The following is a 24998-nucleotide window of genomic DNA, read 5'->3' as shown; positions in this document are numbered from 1 at the left end:
TTAATAGAATTTTCAAATTAATTTCTAGTTTGAAAACAGCCTTATGTATAAAAGCTATTTTCAGTGTGTAGTTAAAAAAAAGAAACTTTATAAAGTAGTTGGATTTTTAATGTTTATCTTGATGTTTTAAGTTGTGTTTTAAAGCCACAATGTATTCTACCCATCATCAAAGTTGTTAGCAAATATAGAAAATTATACTGTACAGGATGATCCTCTACAAAATGATTCATCTTCTAAATTACATAACTGAAATTATTCTTCCCTGTCTTACTGAAATTGGACCTTTGAAGTGCTGATTAAGCCTTTAAGTAGGCTGTTGAGAAGTTAACTTTCTTTTACTTTCAGTAGCAGTAGAAAATGGGATATTTCCTCCTTTCAGAATCTCCTTTGAAGACTTCTCCTAAGTTTTTTTTTTTTTTTTCCCCCTACAGGAATTCCTCTCAGGGTTCTTTGCTTATACCCTAGAAGTGGGTCTCCCTCACAATTTGTATTTTAGGGTGCTTTGTTCAGCCTCCCTGACAAGAACATTTCCTTACTTACCCTATCTCCCCAAACTAAAAATCCCATTTTCTTTGGAAACCAAGTTCCAAGTGCTTTTCCCCAGCCTCTGTGTTTACAGTGACCTAGAAAATTTAAATGATTTCTCTGATTTCCGAAGTATAAAATAATCAGTTAACTGATTCTGTCAAAGACAATCTTCTTAGAACTATTTCTTTTCAAAGAAATATAGTACTTATGCCTTTAGACATTAATAACTAAAAGATGCTACTTCTCAAGAAGCTTTAATATGTTAACGATTCGCAAGTATATTACAAAATGAAATTTAAACTCTGCTTAAATTTAGAATCTCAATTTCTACAGTAACTTAGCGTTTAATATAGGCATCTTCTGTACTGGTTTAGGAAACCTTTCTCAATATGTAATGGTTAATATGTAATCAACCCTTTTCATAAACACATATATTTATGGGGTAGAAAACAATTTGCCAGATGAATGCGTATGGTAATATGTTGAAGGACTAAAGCTATCCTACTGTAATAGTTCTCAGCTCCTCTCTGGAGTCTAGTAAAAGAACTACCAGAAGATCAAAGTCAATAAAAACTTTTAAATGTAATTAGAATGTATTAATAAACAAATTGTATTCAAATTTGGTGTCCTGACATAGAAATGCTCTGAAGAACTGCTCCTACTTCTGGCTACTTCCAAAGTACCTGTATACATTCTAGATCTACATTGTTTCATCGATATTATAAATTGATATTTGCTAGGTAGTTTAACATTTTGAAACATTTTTTAGTTTTTCAATAAACTTGATTTTTGTATCAAATGGGAACAAAAATACTTATATCTTATAAATCTTTTGCTTGCTAAAGTAAATGAGAGTTCAAAATTAACTAAAACGCTTGCTAAAGAAAATGAGAGTTCAAAATTAACTAAAACAAAACTAGAATTGTGCTTTTTTTCTTTAAGGTTTAATGCATGTGCACAATAAACTTGTGGACCCACTACACAGTATGAAAGAAGGAAATTGAAGGAGATTGAAGCAAAATTCTGCTTGAAAGAAAACTTTTTTATTAGATGAATTATCAGCTATGCAATATGATAAAATTGGAAATTTTGAAGATTGTAATTTTTAAGATCTAATGTTATACATTCCATATTTAAAATGCCTCTTTTACACTAGGATTTAGGAAATGTAGTCTTTTAAAATTGGTTGGCTATTTTACTATACAGTACAGTAGCTACATAGCCACCTATAAAACAGCATAGAAATGAAATATCTGCCTGTTTAATTTTAGAATGATTAAGTTTTTTAAAAAAGATTCTGAACATCAGGTACCATTTGGGACATGATTAGTGAAATGGATTTTTATTTAATTACAAGAAGACACTCCAAGTTTTCATCAACAACTGTCATGGAAAACCTTTACTTTTGGAATGCTCTTTTTCTGTGCATTACACACATGCTTTTCTGCATGTGGTTGCCTTAGTCATTTTCCTGCGGTAGCGCCTGTGGACATTAATAAAAGTCCTGCTATATATTGTTGGCAAAGAACACTTGAAGAGATGACAGTGCCTAAATGTTTAGTTTACAACCTTTTAGATCTAAAAAGTGGTTAAGTGCATGCTTTTGCTTACCTTCTTATACAGCACTTTTTTACAGATATGCTTATTTTTATTTAATGACTTGGGTTCATGCCCTTAATAATAGCATCTTGAAAATTACGAGCTTTATACCTAGGTACACACTTAAGGAAATTCTTTTGAAGAATATTTTCTGATTATTGTTAAACTTCAAATGATTAGCTTTATTCCTTATTAAAAATGTCTAAAATTATAATGTGAAATATATATAAAAGGAATTGCTGTAAACTATTTTAGAGTGACATAACTTTGCATAGTGCAAATTAAATATATTTTCTATTTTTACTTCAAATAAAACTTATAATAAATAATTTATCTAAATTTTATTTCCAGAAGTGAAATAAATACTTGCATTTGGGAGATTCCAGCAACTAACAGTATCTGTGAGCCTACATTTCCTTTTGGTTTGTTTCCATCATACAATTACAGATAGACAATACCTTTACCTGTAGTTTCTCAGTATTCCATTGGAAGTTAAAGACAAAACACTCCGTCCTGTTGTTTCACATTTTATAAGCCCATGTTATAGAAGCCTTATTTATGTCTGCTTGTCTCTGCAATTGAAATGTAGTTACACTCCTTAAAATATTTAGCAAATAAACTGAAAATGAAATAAAAATAAAACTGTTAGTGTAAAATAATGCTGCCTTATTTTAATTATAGATCATGTTTTTAATAGCTTTATAAATATTTAACTATCCAGTAAATCAGTAGTATCTTATACTAATAGTTCTGGTAATAAGAATTGTTTACTTTGAACTACCCTAACTACTTTAGGTCATATGATGCCATAATGAAAAGGCCAACATTGTCTGTTTTTGTGTACCATTCACAGGTATTTCTATGCTTTAAAGGTCTAAAAGAATTTTTTCATTACAGCCACCATTAGGAGGCTAATTTAGGTATGTGTCCTCTAACTGTTCAGCAAATTGCTCTCTGGCCACAGTAATTCCCTAACTCAGAAGATGTGATTCTCTTAAGAATTTAAAGCCTTTTGAACACATTTCACAAGAAAAATTTAAGTAGTCTTTGAAGAAACCATTGTCTGAATCCCAGCTATGTCAAAAACTGACTGTGAGCAATAAGTGTCAACTTCTTCCTCTCCTTTACAGACTGAATAAAAGAGAACTCAGTACAGTGGCTGACACACAACAAACTTAATAAGTGGTGCCATTTTAATACTCATTGTAGAAATCTTACTTATGTTAGGTCACTTTCCAAAATTTTTTTGAAGAGTGACTGACTACAGAATAAAATTTGACCATATAAAACAAGCACAAATATTAAATGGTAGACACATAGTGCATATTATGTGCCAGGTGCAACTTGTGACTCCTTTGCAACAATGAAAGAATAGAACATTTTGTTCTGAAACCATATTAATTGCTTCTTCATTTCATATATTCTGCCATTTTAATTTAAGTCCCACTATCTTAATTTATAATTATCTCAAATGTAACAATATAAAATTCATCACTGATAGTCTTATTCTGAAAAGACATTTTCCTCATTCAAGTAGAAGACAAAAACCAATGGCTAAATCATTTTATTTGCTATGATACATTCTGCATGCTGTCAGTGATTATTAATGAATGAATGTGGAACTAAAGAGCTTTGAATTAATATAGCTGTTTATTGGCTCTGTGATCTCAGGTATGAAAATTAAATAATTGTTAAGCTGTAATTCATAACAGCTGCTAATACCAAACACTTATCATACTGCATGAATGAATTCTGAATGTCAGAAATAAGAGACTGCCTCTGCTTTAATTTTAATTTAGATGTACATTATAAACCATCTCATTACAAACCAACATGTCATAAACTGTATGAACATCAAAAGATAAAGCAGATGCCTAGATACTGTTATTTGACTTCACTTTGTTTAATAAGTGATTCATATGTAGTAAATCATACATATCAGATAAATTGATCCAGCTAATGTTTTGACGCTTAAGGTGGATTTTGGAAAGTCTTTCACTTAAACTACATGGAATATTAATATGGGACCTTGCAGTGAGAGAAAAACATGCACGAAAAGATAACAGTTAAAATTCACTATGCTTTACTACATTGTGCACTCTTCTGAGTATTTAAAATATATTATCTCATTTAACCTGTACAGCCTGTGGAGGTATGCTCCACTTATGACCTCACCTTTACTAAATGACCTAACCTTTACTATGACCTAACTTTTACTAAACAAACTTGAAAACCCTGAAACTAATAAGGAAACTTATTTATTTTCATTTTATTGTTGTAAGTTATTATAAAGAAAAAAATACACAGGTTTTAATTTGTTGAAGTTCTTAACACAGTTTATAATTTATTGAAGTTCCTTATGTTTTCCATGAGTTATTTATTAGTTTGTGTTTTTAGAACTTTTATAAAAGCATCTTTAGGAACTTCAATGTTGCCAATTTTCCTCATCCGTTTTTTTCCTTCTGCTTGTCTCTTCAAAAGTTTCATCTTTCGGGTGATATCACCACCATACTGAAAAATATTTTGAAAAATTTTAAGTCCAAAAAACTTCACAAAATAATAATCCTATAATTACACAGAGATCACAATAGAATCATAACATTCTTATGAAATTACTGTCCATGAGGTAGACATACGCAAAGTTACCTCTCTAATCTTGCTGGCAGACACTCATTAAACTATCTTTTCAAACAATGATAAAAGGTTTAGTTATTTTGGATGGATATGAAGATTCCCCACAGAAACAGTACTACAGTTATTTATAGCATGTTAGAATTATCAGTCTCATTACCAATTCAACTCAAGGCTTGTAATTTTAAATTATATAGATATAATCCAATATAGAAAGTCTTACTCACATAGACAAAAATGTGCCAGAAACTATACTGAGCATTTAGAAAGAATCATTTAGTTCTCATAATAATTGAGTTAATAACTGAGATACAGAAAACTTTGGCAAAACAAGAGAGGTGGATCTCAATTCTCAATCTTACCACTGTAAAAGCCATGGTCTTCAGAATCTTTCATCATATATTAGACCATAAAAAAGTTATCAAATCTACCCTTAGAGTGTGTGTGTGTGTGTGTGTACACACATATATATGGAAAGTCTTATGAATAAGATGAAAAAATGTTTATGAATGTAATCAAACTAATTACTATGATCAATCTAAAATTTACCTCTTTAAAAAGGAAACCTGAAGATTAAAATAAAGGACATTTATAAAAACCAACATGAAAACCAATATATTTTTACCCCTTTTGACTTAAAACACACAAAATAGAAATACTACGAAATAGAATATACACTAGATACGTACACATTTTGCCAAAACATTTTTCCTGTAGGGTTTCACACTGTAAAAGAGGAAATTATGTTTAAGTACACATTTCCACCATACTTTTAAAAAGTACTTTTAAACAATTTCTCCTTAATAAAATATTTTAATGATAATGCTATTATGTATATAAAACTACTGTAAGCAAATAAATAGTAGCTCAAGTGTCTTGTATTTTCATTCAGTTAGCATAAAACAGCAAATAAATTCAACATGATTATCAACCAGTATTATTAAGAAAAAAAGGCCAAGCTGTGGTAGTTAGGCTTGATTACTCAAACTTCAGCCTAATGTGACCTTAATGTAAGAGTTACATTATTTATGGCTCAACCTAGTAATACTGCTACTACTTAAAACAATTAAAGTGGATTATTATTAGTATTGAATGTGGATGGAATAGTTAGGAAGATAAACTAGGAAGACATTACAAGATTTAGGCTTTTATGCTGGGGTTGTGGCTCAGTGGTACAGAGCTTTTATAAAACCTATCCTAATTTGAATATATCTATATCATAGACTAATAATCTATTACTGTAGTATATGAGAAATTTCCAGGTTACTCTAATTTTTAAAAATAGTCCTCCTGCAAAGAATTTTTTTTTATTTAGTTTTCATATAGTATCAGAATACCCACAATGATTGAAAAAAAGTATTAAAATCTCTATATAACTAAAAAAAAAACCCAAAACTCCTTTTTACAGATATTCATTAAGATACAGACCTCTATTATTCAAGAATAAAAAAAAAAAACTGATTATGCAAATTACTACAGATCACATTAAACATTCAAATATTTAGGATAGGTAAATAATTACATATTTTTCTGTTTCAGAGACAAAGCATACACTGTTGGGAAAACCATACGTGCTGGCAGAACCTTAACACAATCATTGAATGATCATTTACTATTTTCCTGATGTTCTGTGGTTATCAACTATATTCCGCCTAGTCTGTTTTCATGAAACACAAAAATAACTGAAGCAAAACAGTTTTACAAAATGAAATTCATTCCAAGAATAGACATAAAATTTATCTCAAATCTATATATAGATGTTGGCTTTGGTTAAGGTAGAATTAAATAGCAATTTACAACTTTTCATAACTACAGAGGTATTTCTGATTCCCCAGAAGTAATTAGGATCATTAAAAAAAGGGAAGTGTACTATAAGACTTCCTGCAATTAGGAATATTTCCTATCAGCTGATTCAGTTCTGACTTATTACTATCTTGTGGAAAAGACTAGTTTGCTACAGAAATGAAGGCATCTCTCATCTATTATAACCCACATATGAGGTTCCTAACCTACAGTCCAAAGCCTAATATGATATTCACATTCCTTTCTGATTTAGAACCTCCCTACTTCTGGGGAAGTGGTATTACATGCTTCAGGTAAAAGATACTTATTTTATCTTTTAGTTTCAGTTTCTATTACATATAAACTACCTGAATTGGTTGAGTCTATCTAGATAAAACCTTAAGGAAATTCCTCTCCAAGGAAATACAATATAGTCATTCAATGGAAATAAATGGAAATTTTTTCAAACTTATATCCGTAAAAAATATTCCTGATAGAGTTATGTAAGTAATTCAAAGTAAAAGTCACCACTTAAACCACTGGAACTGGAGTCAGCTATCATACTGTTTCTACAAGTAGGAATAAAACTTAGGCCAATAGTAAGTTAAAATTTCCAATATTCTTCAGTTTTCTAGGTATATCAATTCTAAAACCAGCCTGGGAACAGAAAATGAATTTCAACTCACGTTTCTCTTGCAACAATTTTACTTCCAATGGCAGCTTGAATTGCTATCTCAAACAACTGCCTGGGAAGAGTATCCTTTAGACGTTCACATATGGTTTTGCCAACAGTGTGTGCTTTGTCTCTGAAACAGAAAAATATATAACTATTTACATATCCTAAATAAGAATGTTTAATGTATCTATAGGCATTTGTATAATCAATTTAACAGTGATTTTTTTTAGAGGAGGTTCAAGTGGAACTTATTTATCATAAACATCTCTCTCTGAATCATGAATAACTTTTTAAAATAAAATTAATGTTAGAAAATTTAGAAACACATTAGAAAATAAAAAACATCCTTGATGCCCCTTCTCTCTTCCACAGAAAATCAGTTAACATTTTTAAGATATATCCTTCTGATATTTATTGTAGTTAAATCATAGTGTACATTTTACCTTCCTCATTTTCTGTCACTAAATACTAATTTACAATATAATTTAATGAGTTGAAATATGGTTATGGGTTTGCCATAATTTAACCAGTGTACCAGTTCATAATTTCATTTTTCAATTATTAAAAATTTTTTAAATGTAGCTGTTGGAATAAAAATGAGTGATTAATAACTAAAGAAAAAATGCATCAAAAGTGATTATTTTCACATTTCATGATTAGTTTCTACTCAACTTACTTGTGTACGATAGTTACTAGCTCCTCTACAATATTTCCATTCAGTAGAATATCCATTTTTACAAGTTCTGCAGTCTGATAGCCTGCATCTTCATAATCAAAGCTAACAAGAAAAAAAAGTCCAAATGACATATCCCAGGAGATTAATTTTTCTTATTTCTTTCATTACTCCCCTATAACAAAATCTAGCTTGCCATCAAAATATTACATATACAGTGAGTTTAAATGTCCACAATAAGGAATAAACTTTATGAAATAAGGGATGAAAAACAACAGGTGTATGTCCAGAAGGTGAAGGAAAAGAAAATGGTTAAACTAGATTAGAACAATAGATCACTAAAGACAAAAGTCATTTCCTCCCCAATGTTCCCAGCAGCTGGTGGGCTCTGTTCAGTACCATATATTATTAATGGGTCATTCTCGAGATGTATTAGTTGAGTTTCTGTTTAGTTTTCTATTACCAATGACAATCCTGTTTAAATAAGTGCTGTTGCATTGACAAACAGCCATTAATACATGAAACTTTTGGATTTCCTATATGATTACAGGAAACACATCTGGAACTCCAAAAAGATACTGTGCTTGGGATTTAAGTTTGAGAGAAAATAGCTGTTTGGTTTGGCATTACATCCTCATTATGACCATGCTGTAGTAGATTTTTGAAACTCAACATGAAACTAATTTTTCCTGATCTCAATCCATGGGAGGTTGACGGCTTTATAGAAGGCTACGAACTATAAGGAATTTCTGTTAAGTGTGGAAATGACATTCATCTTGAACATGAGAATCACCTTAATGTTAGAAGTTTGAGTATTTTAGTTTTAAGTAGCTCAAAATTTGAAATGTATTTTAAGCTAAAAGATTTTTTAATACAGAAAGTATTACCCAAAGGCAAACTATAGTTGATAGACTTTTGTTTAAAATGTTTAAAAACAAATATATCTACTAATAATCCTTTTAACTGTAGTAATTTTTGAACCTGCCACTTTAATTCATTTTATTTTAAATTTTATTACCACTTACATGCTCAAAGTCTTGTCTAAAAGACATACAAGAAAAATAAAATGGATGACAAATCAGAAAAACTAAGTTCTCTATATAATCAAACATTAAGACTTCTTTAGTAAAAAGAGTTACTCTATATGCTGACCCTCTTCACTGAAAAAAAAAAAAGTTAAATTTCCAGGTTATTACAGAAGTTGAAACACTGGAATTTTTCTTTCAGTATTAATTTTAAAATTCATGTCTTGTGTGTTTTTTATAGATCTGAATGTTTATTTTCCCACTGTTTCTCTATTTTGTTTCATATTTCCTTTAAATTCTACTATACACTACCCTGTAATGTAAGACATAATACAGACTTAATTGCCCCAACAAAAAAAGAATGCCAGAATACTAGATACCCAGTTCCTTATTTATTATTTAATATTAACTTTCAACTCTTACTTTGTCTGGCTGTGTTCCTATACAGACAGTTTTTTATGATGTAAAACATTTATTCCTAGGAAAACCAAGTTATTTATTCATAAACACAGGTGAACCCCTAGCATTTTAAATAGAATGAATATGTACTTCTGTTTTTCATGTGTAAATAGATGTGCCTGGGATTACGCAACATACAAATACATTTCAAAAGTATAGCTGAAGTCACAGTAGCTTTTTAACATGTACAATTCTTAAAAAAGACAGAAGGAATATAATTCTTTTCATAAAGAAGGTGCTAAGTTGTTTTTTTTTTCTATTAAAAGTAGAGTTACAATTTGATCAAAAGAATTTTTTTGTCATAAGCAAAATATAAGTATTCTCTGAACACCACCTCAGTGTTAGAACTACAAGATTCCAAGCCTTTCCAACCTTAGACTTCTATTTTCAACTATATTCGAGAGTTGAAATTACTAAGTGGGTGGCATATTCTTGTCAGTATTTCAAAAAGTTAACAAACATTTGAGATTGCCATATATTTTTTACCTAGCATATCCAGAAGACAGGGATTTCAAAGAGTCATAAAAATCTACCACAATTTCATTCAAAGGGAAAAGATATTTAAGCATAACTCTACTTTGATCAATAAACATCATATTTTGCTGAACTGCTCTTCGAGCCTAAAAAAAAAAAAAGAAAGAAAAAATGTATTTAAGTAAAATCTAGACAAATACTGGTCTTAAACTGGTGCATACAGATATCAACTACCAAGTTACAAATCCTAATAATAAAGAATGGAAAAAAATGAAGAAATAATTCTCTAATGGCCTACTAAAAATTTAGAAGCATTATTTTTTAATACAAGAACCTTTTTGTATTTCAATTACATTATGCTTGCTAGCAAAGCTTTTAATCCTTTGTGTTTATCTAACAGTTTTATCTTTTTTAAATTACACATTATTACATTGAGCAATAAATCACATGTAACTACAAAAGGCAAAGTCCTAATTTTATTTCTTTTTTTTTTTTTTTTTACAAATTGGGTCCAGAGAAATTAAGCAACAGATCGTAATGACAATGTAGTTTGTGGTACAGAAATAAAATTCAGGTCTTCTAGTCACCATTTGACATACTTTACACTATGTGTCAATATTCCAAATACTGTGTGTCAATATTCCAAATATGTAGATTTGATGAATTTCATTATACCCCATTTGTGGAGTAGGTATTATTACAATAAAAAAAGCAAGAATTATAAAGCAAAATGGGGAATACTTCTAATCTAGGGTCCCTGAAGTTTTATAATTATCTTTCAAATGATATTCAAATCCTCTTTCAAATGATATTGAAGTCCTTAAAGGGCTAAAAGGAATCATACTTCTAGCCAGTTTAGAATGTATATTAAATTTATTTCCTTTGGGCTAAAAATATCAATAAGTTACCAGATGATCAAAAACACTGATTGTTTTTCTTACTTGAAAATAGAATTTAAAAGCATATGCATCTTTATACTTGTATAGATATAGACAGAGCTATATATATGAAAATCTCATTAAACTCAATTTTCTCAACAGAAATAAATCTTTCAAAGCCTAGGTTGGGAACTGCTGTTTTAGAGGATTAAATTCTACTTTTGTATTAAATAGTTTTTCATTTCTACCTGACAAAGCATCATTATTTTTCCAGTGTATTCATCTGGTGTAATAATGGTACCCAAAACAATTGGCTCCAAATATTCTGTTACTTTTGGCTTATCAGGAAATTGTGCAGGGTTGATGATTGTGATTTCTTTTTGTCTGTATTCCTAAAATTTAGAAAAATCAACAAGAAAAAATACTAATGTAATAATTACCACATTTCTTTAAAAAGCAAACCTTTTACCTTATAGCATACTCTAGAATTTATTTTATTAAACTTTTTGCCACTAATAAGAACATATAAGAATTCCTAAAGCTTAGAATATTATCTTAACATGCTTTTTCTTTAATTAATATCCACAATATATGAAAGCACCATATACTATAAGACAGCCATATCAATGTTTATAGTAGCTCAATCCACAACAGGCAAGCTATGGAACTAACCTAGGTGCCCTTCAACAGATGAATGGGTAAAGAAAATGTAATATATATACACAATGTAGTATTACCCAGCCATGAAGAAGAATGAAATTATGGCATTGGCTGGTAAATGGATGGAACCAGAGTATATCATGCTAAATTAAATAAGTCAGACCCAAAAAGTCAAAGGTTGAATGTTTTTGCTGATATGAAGAAGCTAGTCCAAAATAAGGTGGTTAAAAGGGGTTGGGGGAGAAAGGAAGAAAGTGGGTGAATTCTATCAAAATAGAAGAAAGATTAGTAGACTAGATGAAGGGGATTGAGTGGGAGGGAGGGACAACAAAATGAGAGAAGAACAGTGGAATGAATCTGACCCAACTTTCATATGTCCGTATATAAATATAAGCACAGTGAATTCTCAATATCAAGTACATCCACAAGACATAACTAAAAAAAACAAAAAACACTGTGTGTAAATATCAGAAAGATCAGTAAAGGGAAGGGAACAATGGGAGGGTGGAGGGGAAGAAAAGGGAAAGTGGGGAAATACTGGAGGAATTAGGCTGAATTACATTTCATGCTTTAATTGTGTCAAAACGAATCCTAATGTTATATATAACTAAAGAGAATTAAGAAGAACAAAATTCAAAACCCCTCCAGTAATAATCATTTAACATTACTAAAACAATTGTTAATAAATATTTCAGTTATTGACTTACTACACTTTACATTTCATGGGCTATTAAAAAGTATATGTGTCAATTTGACCCTTTTAAGGTATTAGTTTACTAAGTTAATTTTGTTGGAAAATATAGATTCCAAAGTTAATGGTTACTTAAAATTAATAAATTGCTGTTTGGATGGAAAATAACATTGTCTCCATCATTAACTTGAAATTTAAAGTTTCAATGCCCACAAGAATGAATGCTTTACTTTTTAATAAAATAAATTACTTATGACCAAAATTATATTTTTCATCTTTGTCCTATATTTAGAACAGTATTTTCATTATTTATTCTAATTTTTACTATCAGTAATAGACTAGCTTTGATAATATAGAGATCAAATTAAGAAAAAAATGCATAAATTATTACACTAATCAATCAATAGTTTATTAATAGCTACTCAGCTACTTCTTACTAAGAATTTACCCTTACATTCTTCATACACAATTTAGTTTTCCCTTTTATGCTGATGTGAAACAATATGAAACATTCTAGTACCTTTATTAATTTTGCTGATGAAAGAACAGCTTTATATGGAACAGTAGGTGTTGTCAAAATAACAGCAGCATTATATTCTTGCTCTAGTCGTTGGTTGAAAACTTCCATATGCAAAAGTCCAAGAAATCCCAACCTTGAGGACAAAAAAGCCATACTTTAAATTGTTTATATCCTGGGGGCTCTATTAGCTTTGATGAACATGTTACTTCAGGGGAGGGGTGGACCAAAAGTCATTCAAAAACTCACATCATAATTAAATGCTAATATAATTTATTAAATAAGATTCAAATCCTCCATTGCAAATCTAAAATTACCATAAAACTTATTCATAAAACATGAATCCACAGTGTAAAATAGGCTGACATAAGGTTTAACTTTACTATATTAATATAAACTTATCTTTAGAAATATTTCAAGAGCAATACACCATCTAAACTACGCTTTCCTACAAAAATGCAACTCTACTACAGGAATGAATCTTACCTCCAGCCAGCACCCAGAGCAAGGCTGCTATCCCGATGCACTGTCACACTGGAGTCATTTAAAGTCAATTTTTCTATAGCACTCTTCAAGTTATTATATTCAGATTGGTCTACTGGGTACATTCCTGGTGACACAAGAAGTTTTAATTATCACAAGATAAGCTGCCTATAAACCAAACAATATGTGGTATTCTCCAGTCCAAAAGTAACCAATTGGCTTTTACGTTACTTTAATGTATTCTATTGACTAAAATACTGGTTTACTCAAATGTATCAATATTAAGTTAAACTGGTTGCAAAATTCATTAGCTTTAAGGAATACAAAAATGGATTCACATTCCAGTGTTTTTATGCTTTTATGGAAGTATGAGGGAAGAAAAACAAGAAGGAACCATGGAAATTTAGGCCTACAGGAAAAAAAAAGTTGAGTTTATTTAAGTGTAAGATGTTCTACAATTGAACGGAACATTTACTATATAGTTACATCTCTATTACTAGAGAAGAAATAAGAGTGGAAATGAAAACTACATAGAACTTTTAATTTTATATGGTCCATTCTCTATTAAATCCAAAGACAAATTTTTTTTTTTTTTTAGGAATTTACTAACAAATACTATGGGAGTGTACTGATTCATCAAATTCTCTTTTGTCTCACAACTGTGAATACCACACCTTGCAAGTTACCAATATCCAAATGGCTGGCTGCTTAAATGTGGGGATAACCCAAGTTCATAATTTCCAATGAGATAGTCTATAGGGAGAAAACCAATTGGTACTCTGTGTAGAATAACTTGATGATCTTTGATCTGGTCTTTTCTAAAATATCTTAATACCACATAATAGTAAACAGTTCTGAAGTTATATTCTTAAAGTCACACTGTATTCTGTATCACGTTTACACGGGTACAACATTAAAGAAAACCCAGTTAAGTAAGAGGAGAATATTCAGTAAATATACTGATAATCAGAAATAAAAACATCCTAATTAGAAAAAACATTTCAGATATAAAAATGAACTCCCTAGAGAAATGAAAATAATATCCTATAAACCAGCTTTTTTCATATGCATTTATTTTCTTAAGGAGTCCTAAATGAACTTCCAGAAAAACTTCATCTCATATATGAAATTAACAACTTATGTGTCAATAGCATGCACACATAAAAAATGAAACGACAAGAATATCCTGACATTAACAGTCATTTAGAATAACCAGAATCTGTCTTTATCCTCTGTGATTTTTCTTTCACTAAAGGGTCAGACTTTTAGTTGAAAAATTTTTGGCCCTTGACCTTTGAATTTGTGAGCTCCTCACCTGCAAATACCATTGGTTTCGCTGATTTAAACCCAGGCAAGGGCTCCACTGGATGATTATGTAAATACAATGTATCTCCTATTTGCGCTTCAGTGACATCTTTCATCCCAGCAATCAGATAGCCCACCTGTCCTGCATATCTAAATAAAATTATTATATGCAAACATACTGCTTTAACATCTCAATTGCATACTACAGTTGTACAGCTTTCCCAAGAAACTATCACATACTTTCCAAACAAAACTTGAGCAAACCACAAATAAGTGCTACATATCAATTTTAAACCTCTGGTGCTTATCCACAAAAGACCAAAAAACCAAAAACACCATGTCTCAGCCATTACCACAAAAACCCCTGCAGAAGCCTAAAACTTCTTCATAAGTCTGCACAACTTTTACAAATTAAACAACAGCTTCTAAATTATAAACACAGTATAACTAGTTTCACTGGACACAAGCATGATATACTAATCATCTATTTTATTAATTAATAAAAATGTTACAAATGTTCTTTAATAAACAAAAAAGTGAATTTTAAGCAGAAAAATGTGAGCTTTCAACAAATCTGACAACTATCTGATATTTGTGTTGTAGGAAAAGAACACATTCTAAGATGTCAAGAGTTTTACCTTAGTTTAGAAAAGAAATCCCTATGTAAACTAATTTATATGTAGAATGAAATATGAGAACCTTAAGTGAAGAAGCAATAATATATTTGGCCCAATAGAAGCTGATTTTAGAATTATTTAAGTAAAATTAAAATACACAGAATTTCTGACTCAAGGTAATTAGTAATATACTGCTTTTCTAAGCATACAATATTGAACCTTCAAATGTGGTCTATGCAAACATCTGGCACAATACCCTAACTTTTTACAGATGAAGAAACAGTACCCAAGAAACCTCAAACTATGTACCTAAAGTCATGTCCCATCAGTATCTAACATAGAGCAGGCACTCTAGTTGTAACTCAGGTCTGTTTTTCTAAAGCACACTACCTTTGTAATCCTACTCCCCAAGGATTTTAGTTAATCAAGGTTTTATTGTGAATTTCACACTAAAGAAAAGAATGCAAAGTTCTATACTATCTTTATGTTAGAAAATCTAGTTGTAATGAACTTACATGTCTAAAAAAATTTTCTCAACATGGATATGGGTGGGAAAAACTAATTATTCCACTGAACATATCAATGTAGGACCCAATCTACTATATCATTAAATCAGTTGTGACTAGTCAAGAATAAACATCTATTGATTATATTTTATATCCATAAACGTTCCTACCATTCTTCATACATGAGACCCTTCTGCAGCATTCACTGTATAGTTGCTTTAAATAATCAGGTACTTTTTTATGATACAAAGTAGAGATCATTGTAAGCTCACCAAGGTGAGAAAGGGGCAGAAATATAAATATATACAAACATTTTAGCTACTGTTACAGATTACTTACAATTTATGAGTTGACTTCTCATTAGGATTCAAAACTCCGACTTCATTAACTTCATATGTCTTTTGATTATGTGCAGACACAATTTTATCTCCTTTGGAAACCACACCATCAAATAATGCTACATTGGCTATCACACCCCTATACTGGTCGAAGGTGGAGTCAAATACCAAAGCTCGCAGGGGATTTTTGCGATGCACTTTAGGGCTATTAAATACAAGTAAAAATATATATACCAAATTAAAATCTTAATAAAAACACCTATTTTCAACTTGGGTATTATGTTTAATGTACTCTTGTTCTTGAGAAAGGGTTGATACCTAACAGCCAAAATAAAAGAATCTTTCTGTAAAATATGTATGTCAGATTGAATTCAACTTTGAATAAACTGCAATATTTATTTGTTAATATATTTGTTCATTATAAAGCAAAAAAGAATTGTCAATGAAATTTTTTCATGGTTGTTAAGAAGAGATCCCCACCACCCCTGTTCTCTTCCTTTTACTCTACTGTATATGCTTAAGTATATTACTAAAAACAAAGGTTTATTCTCATTCGCTACAAGTGTATTTGCATATCCACGATTCAAAAAAAAAATCAAACTGATGGTCTTTGAACTATTACAGTATAAAATCAGCAAAAAATACTTACGGGGGTATTCTTTCAATAACTGCTTGAAGAACACTTTCAACATTTGTTCCAAGTTTAGCAGAAATCTAAAAATATACAGGAAAAAAAGAAAAAGCATTTAAAATTAAGGATATATTTTTCTATTCTGATGACTTGAGCTTTATATTCAGAAGAATTCTAATAATTATCAATTAGTTTCAATATAGCAAAAGGAAAATCACATTTGTATGCTGACAAATACCTTTTTTCATTACAGTTAGGAGGTTCCATGGTTCCAGGATTGAATTATAAGAGCATTTTTAGCATGCTGTTGAGAAAGTAATGGACTAAGAATTGAAAAAGTCCAAGAGTAACAATCATGATAGGCACGGTGGCTCACATCTTATAATCCCAGTAGCTAGGAAGGCTGAGGCAGAAGGATCGTGAATCCAAAGCCAACCTCAGCAAAAGGAAGGCACTAAGCAACTTAGTCAGACCCTGTCTCTAAATTAAATACAAAATTGCACAGGGGATATGGCTCAGTAGTGGAGTGCTCCTGAATTTAATCCCCAATACTCAAGAAAAACAGAGTAACAATCATATGTCTGCATGGAATGTAGGACTTTCACTAATACCTATTTTCTTGAAATTCAGCTTTCATATCTGAAATATGAAATGATTATTCATATTCAGCCTAAATCTCAAAAATGATCAGTATATGTGGATGGCATGCAACTATAAAGCCCATTACTCTTTTATTGTTCTCACACTGAAAAAACAATGTAAGACTTAAACCACAAGACTATGAGTTACCTTTGTCATCATCAGTGTAAGAACTTTCTCTGAAATATTGATTTCCAAACCCATTTCCTGAACACTACCTCTTCCCCTTCAAACTCATTCTACTGACATTTCATTGCAGTTATTAATGAAATGCACTGCAATATGACTTTTTGTATGCCATTTTACCCCTTTGGAAATACTGTCTTTGCAGAGAAGTTAGCACTATTGATATTTTGGGCAAGAAATTCTTTATTTTGGAGGCTATCCTATGCATTTAGGATACATGCCAGTTGTACCCCACCCCCAAAATAAATAAGATATAAGTAAAACGTTGCTACTTCATTCTGTTGTATGCATTTGTCTATTGTGTATAGGATAAAAATAATATCACTAGAAATTTGCTCTTTCAAAAACCAAATAAGAGCAAAATATTATATTGCTGCAATGACATACTTTTCTACCATGCAGCATACCTATGGTTGTGGCTACTTAATAAGCAAACTATCCTTTGAAAGGTAAGTAAAAATTCAAAGATATGAAATTAGTTGGAACCTGGTCTGCAAAGACAGTATTTCCAAAGAGGTAAAATGGCATACAAGAAGTCATACTGCAACAAAAGGCCTGTTTTTGTCCTGATACACTGGCTAACTACAACCTATGATCTAAGGAACATGATAAAAATCTTTGAGCCTTGGTTCCTTTAAACACAGAAATGAGTCCTGTGTGTCCTAATAATATAAAATGGGTTCCTGGTGAGAATCAAATGAAATAACAAAGACACTGTACAATGTCAAATGCTCAAATACCATAAAATTCACTTAAGCCATTTACCCGAGATTTTTAAAAGTAAAATCCATCTTCAAAAAATGATATTTTACCTTAATACATTCATCACTTGGAATATCAAATACTTTTTCAATTTGTTTTTCAACCATATCAGGATCAGCATTCTTCAGATCTATCTTAAAAATAAAATCCACCACATTAGCATAATAAAAACAAAATATATATTAACAGTATTTGGAGATAGCTAAAGGCTTACTGCTAACCTCTGTTTTTATTTCAAAAAATTAAGATAATTTACATGTAGATAATATAATTTTAACAAGTATGACTACAAAATATACAAGTCAGGCAGCACAACATGCAAAGAAATAGTTCAGTGCAGAAGAGTTCAGTAATCACATCAATTAGCACCATGTGAATAGATTTTCAAAATTAAATATAAAGTGTGATAAAAAGCTGTCTTACCTATAGGCAGACTTACTTCTATTAAACTCTAATATCAAGGAATATAATGCAATGAAATATGAAACTGAGATTTATATAGAGAGCTCAGTTTATCACTGAACTGTTTCATGGGCTATACTGTTTTCTCATAATCATAAGCCTCTTTGTTTTTCCTATGTGCAGTCTGTATAATATATTTTTGTCTGTATAATATATTTTGTCATACCATTTCTACAGAAATGGCCTTCTCACACTACATGCAATTTAGAGGAACTCCATTCTCAGCTCTGTGCAAAGGCCTAGGAGTTTGACTTGTAATTCTATCCCATGCAACTCAAAGAGGTCAATCCCACCAATACATGGAATAAGTGGCTAGATAGCCCTCATATAAAATCCTGCACCTGACATTTAAACAGTAAATAAACTTTCCAAAAGTAAAATAATAAATAGCTTTGTTGTCTTATTATAATTACCTTGTTTATAACTGGAATTACTGTTAACTGTGCTTCAAAGGCAAGAAAGAAATTTGCTACAGTTTGGGCTTGAATACCCTGGAAATATAAAGACATGAGAGTCTGAGATGACCATTCTACCATCACAAAATTTATATTCAAAACCGTATTCAAACCATCATCCTCATCAAAATAGATTTTCCATCACCCAAATAATAAACAAAATGCCAAATATCTGCCTGCTATAGTTTGGGCCCTGAATTCCCCAAAAGCCCATGTATTAAAGGTATTATCTCTAGGGTTGCATTATTAGGAGGTGGGGCCTACAGGAGACCCTTAGGTCATTGGCACATGCCCTTTAAGATAACTGTAGGATAGTAACCCCTTCCTCCTCTTTTTGCTTCCAGGCTGACAAGGTGGGTAGTTTTGCTTTTGCAACATACCATTACCATGATATGCTGCACTGTCAGTGGCTCAAAGTAATGGGTCAATCAGTGACGGACGGGAGCCTCCAAAACAGCCAAAATAAACCTCTATATAAGCTAATTATCTCAGGCATTTCAATATAATGACAAGTAGCTGACCAATACTGCCCTTCCGACTTTGCTCTCTAGCTTATGCGTTTGGAGTTAAAATAAAGATCACTCATGGTAAGGGAATAGTTTAAACAAAATAGACATTCTACAAAGATTAACACAGGGAGCCTTAAGCAGAGATTTTTACACAGCAAATTTGATAACCCACACTTCCATACACCTGGCTCATTCCCTGTGATAATTTCTTTCAGTTCAAGAAACATTAATTGGAGGTCCTTCATGTGCCAAGAATTGTGCCAGGTATTAGAGACACAGAGATGAAAAATGGATCCTCAAGGACTTCAAAACCTACTACAGAATACAATCATGTGATGCAGTTTATAAAGCCTAGTACTATGTAAGTAAGGTGGAGATTTACTGTTCTTGGCAGAATCAAGACACACAATACAACAACAATAAAACCTGAATTTTTAATTCAGACTTTGTGAAAAACTGAGATACATGAAAAGCTTAAACTTTAGTATATTTCTTATATAGGTACTTCACGAATTTTATACCACACACAAAAAAATTGGCAACATTCTAAACTATTGCCTTAACCCTAAGACATTCTAACACTTTCTAAAGTATTGCCTTAAAAATCACCTAAAAACTAAAGATTTTTAAACTCTACTAAAAACTGACATAGACTGCTAAAGTTGGTGGAGGAGGTTTTCATAGGATGTACTGATAATAGGACAACCTTCATGCTGCAACAAAAAATACAATCTTTTGAATACTTCAATCAGCTTTAAAAACTTAACAAATTATTCAATCCTACAGAATCCCTTCCTTAATGTAATAAAACTTCAAGTTAACAGCATCAAAGCATATGATTTTGAAAAACACAATCTATTTCTTTATTCAAACAGAAAAATTCTGTTTCCATAATACATTTTAAGGAAAACATCTTGAAACAACCAAATAGACATATCATTATATAACATGAAAAATCCTACCTCATTTGCATCAACGACCAGTAAAACACCCTGGCAAGCAGAAAGTGACCTGGATACTTCATAACTAAAATCAACATGGCCCTAAAAAACAAAAATATCCATACCTTTAAATGTTAGCTACAGTTATTCCAGGAAGGGGCATTATGGCAAATCTACTGACACTGATAAAAAGTTGTTAAAACACAGGTTTACTTTTTTTTCTTTATTTAACTGTACTTTTGAAAGAGGTTACACTAAAACAAAAACATTGAGGAAAAAAAGATATTTAAAATTCAGTTCAAAAAAATTAAACAATGTTTGTGTTATTAATAAAAGGTTTTTCATAATACATGCAAAGTTATTAATATACTTACTGGTGTATCAATGAGATTTAAAAGGTACTGCTTTCCTTGAAAACTGTAAAAGAGAGATGCTGTCTGTGCTTTAACAGTGATTCCTCTTTCCCGTTCCACTTGCAATTTATCAAGAACTTGCTTATTATTCTTTGTTTTATCAATTGTTCCTACAAACAGAAACATTTAATTGGTATTTCTCTGGACTTTAAAAAAGAAAATACTACACACAAAATTAAAAATAAAATTTAACATGGTAAAAGTGGATTCCCAATAACTCACTGCAGTTGATTAAGCATATGATATAAAATGAAAATACCTGTTAGTTCTAGAAGCCTGTCAGCTAGAGTACTTTTGCCATGATCCACATGTGCAATGATACTAAAATTTCTAATATCTTCAACAAGAAATTTAGACATGTCAGGTTTTTCCTAGAATGGGGAAAGAAATCACATGTAGGAGTATGAAATTTTCCTTATATGAAACAAATATACTAATTCAAAACATTTTCTTGCTCTTCAATTTTATTTCTAGTATTTATAGTGTTTACATATAATTATTCTGACTACAGATATATGACTGAGCTCATAACACAACAGATCACAAGAAGACTCATCAAACACAATATTTTCATAGTCAAAGACGATCAGTCAGGTAAATAAAAATCCCTTAATGCTTCCATCACTTCTGGGGCCAATGAGGAACTGAATTTATTTCCATGAATGCAGAATACAAAACATCTGGAACTTCTCAACAGTCTTGAGTATGCAGATTATCTAGTAGAAGTTCTTAAGGCAAAGGAGCTCAGAAAAGCTGAAAGAAAGAATTCTCTGCTCCTAGCACACATGAAATCATAAATCAGGTTTATTTAAAAACCTGTGTTCCTAATAAAAACTGTAACATTTTAATTTAGATAGTTTTGTTACTTTGAAAATTTCCTGGAGAAATTTTTTTTTTTTAAATTGCGAGAACAAAAACCAGGGCTTATCATTACATTTTTAAATGTTTAAAAATTAAACTCCTGCTTTCTAATACACACATTTTGAACGTTTTACTTCAGCACATCAGAAACTGCTAAAAATTGGCATTCAAGTAAAATATTCATTTTGTGCACTCTATTTTTCCAGTCAATATTTCATAATCAACAAACAGCACGAAATTATAAAATTCTCCTTAATGTTTTTGTATTTATAACTGCCGCAATCCAAGGGAGACAAAAGTACAATTATACTTAATTGCGTAAAAATATAAAACTAAATCTGATAGTTCCACAGTAGATGTTTCCCTCATTCGAGTTTTAAGAACTTTTAATTGTAATACACACACACACACACACACCCCACAGGGATCTTAGAATAGGCCAAAGTTGACTAATCACACAGACCTTACTTTCTACTAACTCATAACTTGCATTCAATCTTTCACTTTTCTGCCTAGTCTTTTAACAGCTATCATATAGTGCAGTTTCTACAGTTACTGAAATCCCACGTTCTCCAACTACAACAGTCAAAACTGCAGGTTGTTTGACTGAAATAAAATGAAATAATAAAAGGAAGCTAAGACATAGTCAATACTTCTCTTCGTCTTGCATGTTCAGCTCTTTGTACTGCATCACACAACCCCCGCAAATAGCCACTGGACCTTTAATTGGTATATCACTGAACAAATGAAGAAGCAGAGCCAAATGTCTCAAATGCAAAAAAAAAAAAAAAAATTTAGCAGGTTCCTTGGAGGATTTTAGAATTAAACTGAAAAAGTTAAATGACTGGCTCAAGGTCACACTGGCAGCAGTGGAAAGGCGTGCAGCCTGCAGGCGCTCCACGCTCTCCCGCCTCCCTTGCAGGAATCGGAATATGGGCTCACAACCAGTTCCAGGAATCCCAGTACGTTTCCAAGATCACATGTGGGGGCCGGGGCGGGCACTCTCCAATATTTTAAAAGGTCTCACCGGAGACTTAGAGGCCGTCACCTTGAGCTCTGCGGAGCTGTAGAGCCTGTCTGTGGTCCAGGAATTCGTAGCAGCCCTAAGGGTCGGGGCTGACGGGTCCCTGGACAGCCCGGGTCGCGCGGCCCCAGTGGCCCGCGGTTTAAGCACCAGCCCCCGCCACCAGCCCCGGCCCGCTAGGGCCCACATGCCCTAGGAGGAGGCCTCAAGAGAGGGCCCTGGGAGGCGACAGCGCCATAGCTAGAGGCTTCGTTTATTCCAAATCGCCGCCTCTAGGGCGGGTGGCCAGGCCAGGACCCCGGCTGCCGAAACACAAGGAACCACCGTACTACCCCACACACCAAGTGCCCATCGCTCCTGTGGGTGAGCGGACACAGCACCTCTAGTGCACGCCCGCACGCCCCGCGACGTCCTGACGTCAGTGCGTCTCTGCGCTAGAAGGGAAGAGGTCACGTGAGTGAAAGCCAATCCTCTTTTTGAGTACTGGGGCGCCGGGGCACTGTAGTAGACTTTGCCTTTAGGTGTGCAGTAAGCCCAATGCCGGTTGTCTCTCTTTTTCCCCACGACGGCCCCCGGCCCCGTGGAGTCTGACCTTTTAGGTCCCCGAGCCACCTCGGGAATTCCAGATGGACGATCACTCTAGAGCTCGCGGGTGGGGAGTGGTGGAGTTGCTGAGGCGCCAGCAAGCCCGAGTCCCGAGCCTGACGTGCGGGTCTCTTCAGCCCTCCCTAGGGGGTGTTGAGGACCCCAGGTTTAGGTCGTGGGACCTAAAGATGCTAATTTGGGGAACTTGCTTCCTACCTAATGGCAGAATGATAATGAGAATTTTAAAATCTGGAAGTCGAACTGTATTCCCTGAGTAGTCATTTATTGCACTAATATTCTGAGAGGAAACAGGGCTGATTGCAATGGTGAATCTAGGAAAGTTTTGGCAAGCACTGAAAGTGGAGAAAGATCCCACTGTCTCCATTATCTTCAAGTTGCCTCTTCATCAGTTGTTTACCTTACACGGAGCACAGGGCTTTGGAGAAGGCAGAATGGGGGACAAAGAGCTGTTAAGACCTGCAGGGTATCATGACTGTCTCCCAGTATTTCTCTTGGGTTTTTCTGTAAGTATCCAGAGTTTGGTGCAAATAAGAAAGATAACAGGTGTGTTCACCATTGTGATTCACCATTCACCATTCACTTGGAAACTCACCATTGTTATTGAAATCTTCAATGTTGTTTACAAAACTCCCCCCCCCCTTAATTTGGGGGAAATTAAGGCTTTTAGGATCAAAATGTTCTTACAGCCTGTTTTTTCACGAAACTATTATGAGCTAAAAGTGGTTCTTGGGCTGGGGTTGTGGCTCAGTGTCAGAGCACTTGCCTTGCACATGTGACGCACTGGGTTAACTTCTTAGCACCACATAAAAACAAATAAGCAAAATAAAGATATTGCGTCCATCCATAACTTAAAAAAAAAGAGTGATTCTGGACACAGGACTAATTCTGTTGATAGAAATAAATATCTTGAAATGCACCGAGCATAATATTTTGTCAATGTTGCCCTGACTTTAATGATTTGAGTATTATCATGTCAAAAACGAAGCTTGACACCAGTTAATGTGATAAGCACAGGTTTTTAAATAGTAACATACTACTGCAATGGGAAACACAGTCTAGAGTGAACAAAATGCACTCTGGACAGAGATGACTGCACATTTTAAAGGGATCTGAGGTACAACTGGACTTGAGCAGAGTCAATGGCGTGGAAAGTAATAAAAGAGTGTGAGGGAGGTCCATGGAAAACCCATCTGGGTTTGTTAACTGGTGGTAATATTTTAAAATTCTAATCTAATGCTTGCCACTTGCCCCTTTTTAATCAAAAGGATCAAACCCTGAGTTGAATCTCATTTTTTCTTTCTCTGTATGATCCAGTGTCTTTTTTTCTGCGGGGGTTGGGGGGTAGTACTACGGGAACTTAACCTATGAGATACATTCCCAGCCCTATTTTGTATTTTGTTTAGAGACAAGGTCTCACTGAATTGCTTAATGCCTCTCTTTTGCTGAGGCTGGCTTTTAACTCCTGATCCTCCTGCCTGGGCCTCCTAAACCAGAGTGCCTGGCTGATTCAGTGTTTTTAACTCCACATCTGTTTCTCACCTACATTTACTTGGTATTGCCATAAGTATTACTCTCACAACACTGCAGTATCTTACAAGGCTAACATGTCCAGCCTACAACAGAAAAATAGACTCATTAGAAAAATACTGAGCACCACCATGTCAAAT

General features: G+C 32.6%; 2 protein-coding genes across 11 annotated transcripts in view; one reads left to right on the top strand and one right to left on the bottom strand.

The window, feature by feature from the left end:
- GNPDA2 (glucosamine-6-phosphate deaminase 2) overlaps window positions 1–20401 on the top strand; it is a 41798-nt gene extending 21397 nt beyond the window's left edge. For 2 of the 7 annotated variants that reach the window (XM_081304608.1, XM_081304601.1), the window contains one exon: window positions 2479–4244. In XM_081304608.1, the coding sequence (XP_081160734.1) occupies window positions 2479–2489 (11 nt within the window). In that variant the 3' untranslated portion in view covers window positions 2490–4244. Of the gene's footprint in view, window positions 1–1470; window positions 4245–16726; window positions 18049–19701 lie in introns of those variants that run through there. The other 5 variants (XM_081304602.1, XM_081304605.1, XM_081304604.1 and 2 more) reach the window with 4 other exon arrangements.
- On the bottom strand, window positions 4377–23149 carry GUF1 (GTP binding elongation factor GUF1). Of its 4 annotated transcripts, none has more exons than XM_081304598.1 (17): window positions 22750–23149; window positions 21100–21211; window positions 20802–20950; window positions 20449–20529; window positions 18936–19013; window positions 18111–18194; window positions 16492–16556; window positions 15844–16047; window positions 14392–14531; window positions 13080–13203; window positions 12597–12729; window positions 10974–11117; window positions 9860–9993; window positions 7893–7994; window positions 7227–7346; window positions 5448–5484; window positions 4377–4638 (listed from the first exon to the last, which is right to left on the bottom strand). In XM_081304598.1, exons 1-17 carry the CDS (start codon window positions 22912–22914, stop codon window positions 4501–4503), a joined length of 2010 nt encoding a protein of 669 aa, XP_081160724.1. In that variant the 5' UTR covers window positions 22915–23149; the 3' UTR covers window positions 4377–4500. The 4 variants fall into 4 exon arrangements, with proteins under 4 accessions (XP_081160724.1, XP_081160723.1, XP_081160725.1 ...); XM_081304597.1 differs by having other exon boundaries at window positions 22729–23148; XM_081304599.1 differs by lacking the exon at window positions 22750–23149 and adding an exon at window positions 22355–22682.
- Window positions 23150–24998: the final 1849 nt, after the last annotated feature.

Source organism: Spermophilus citellus (genome assembly GCF_964194105.1).
Source record: "Spermophilus citellus genome assembly, chromosome: 8".
Taxonomy (NCBI): Eukaryota; Metazoa; Chordata; class Mammalia; order Rodentia; family Sciuridae; genus Spermophilus; species Spermophilus citellus.
This window is presented reverse-complemented; position numbering and strand designations above follow the sequence as displayed.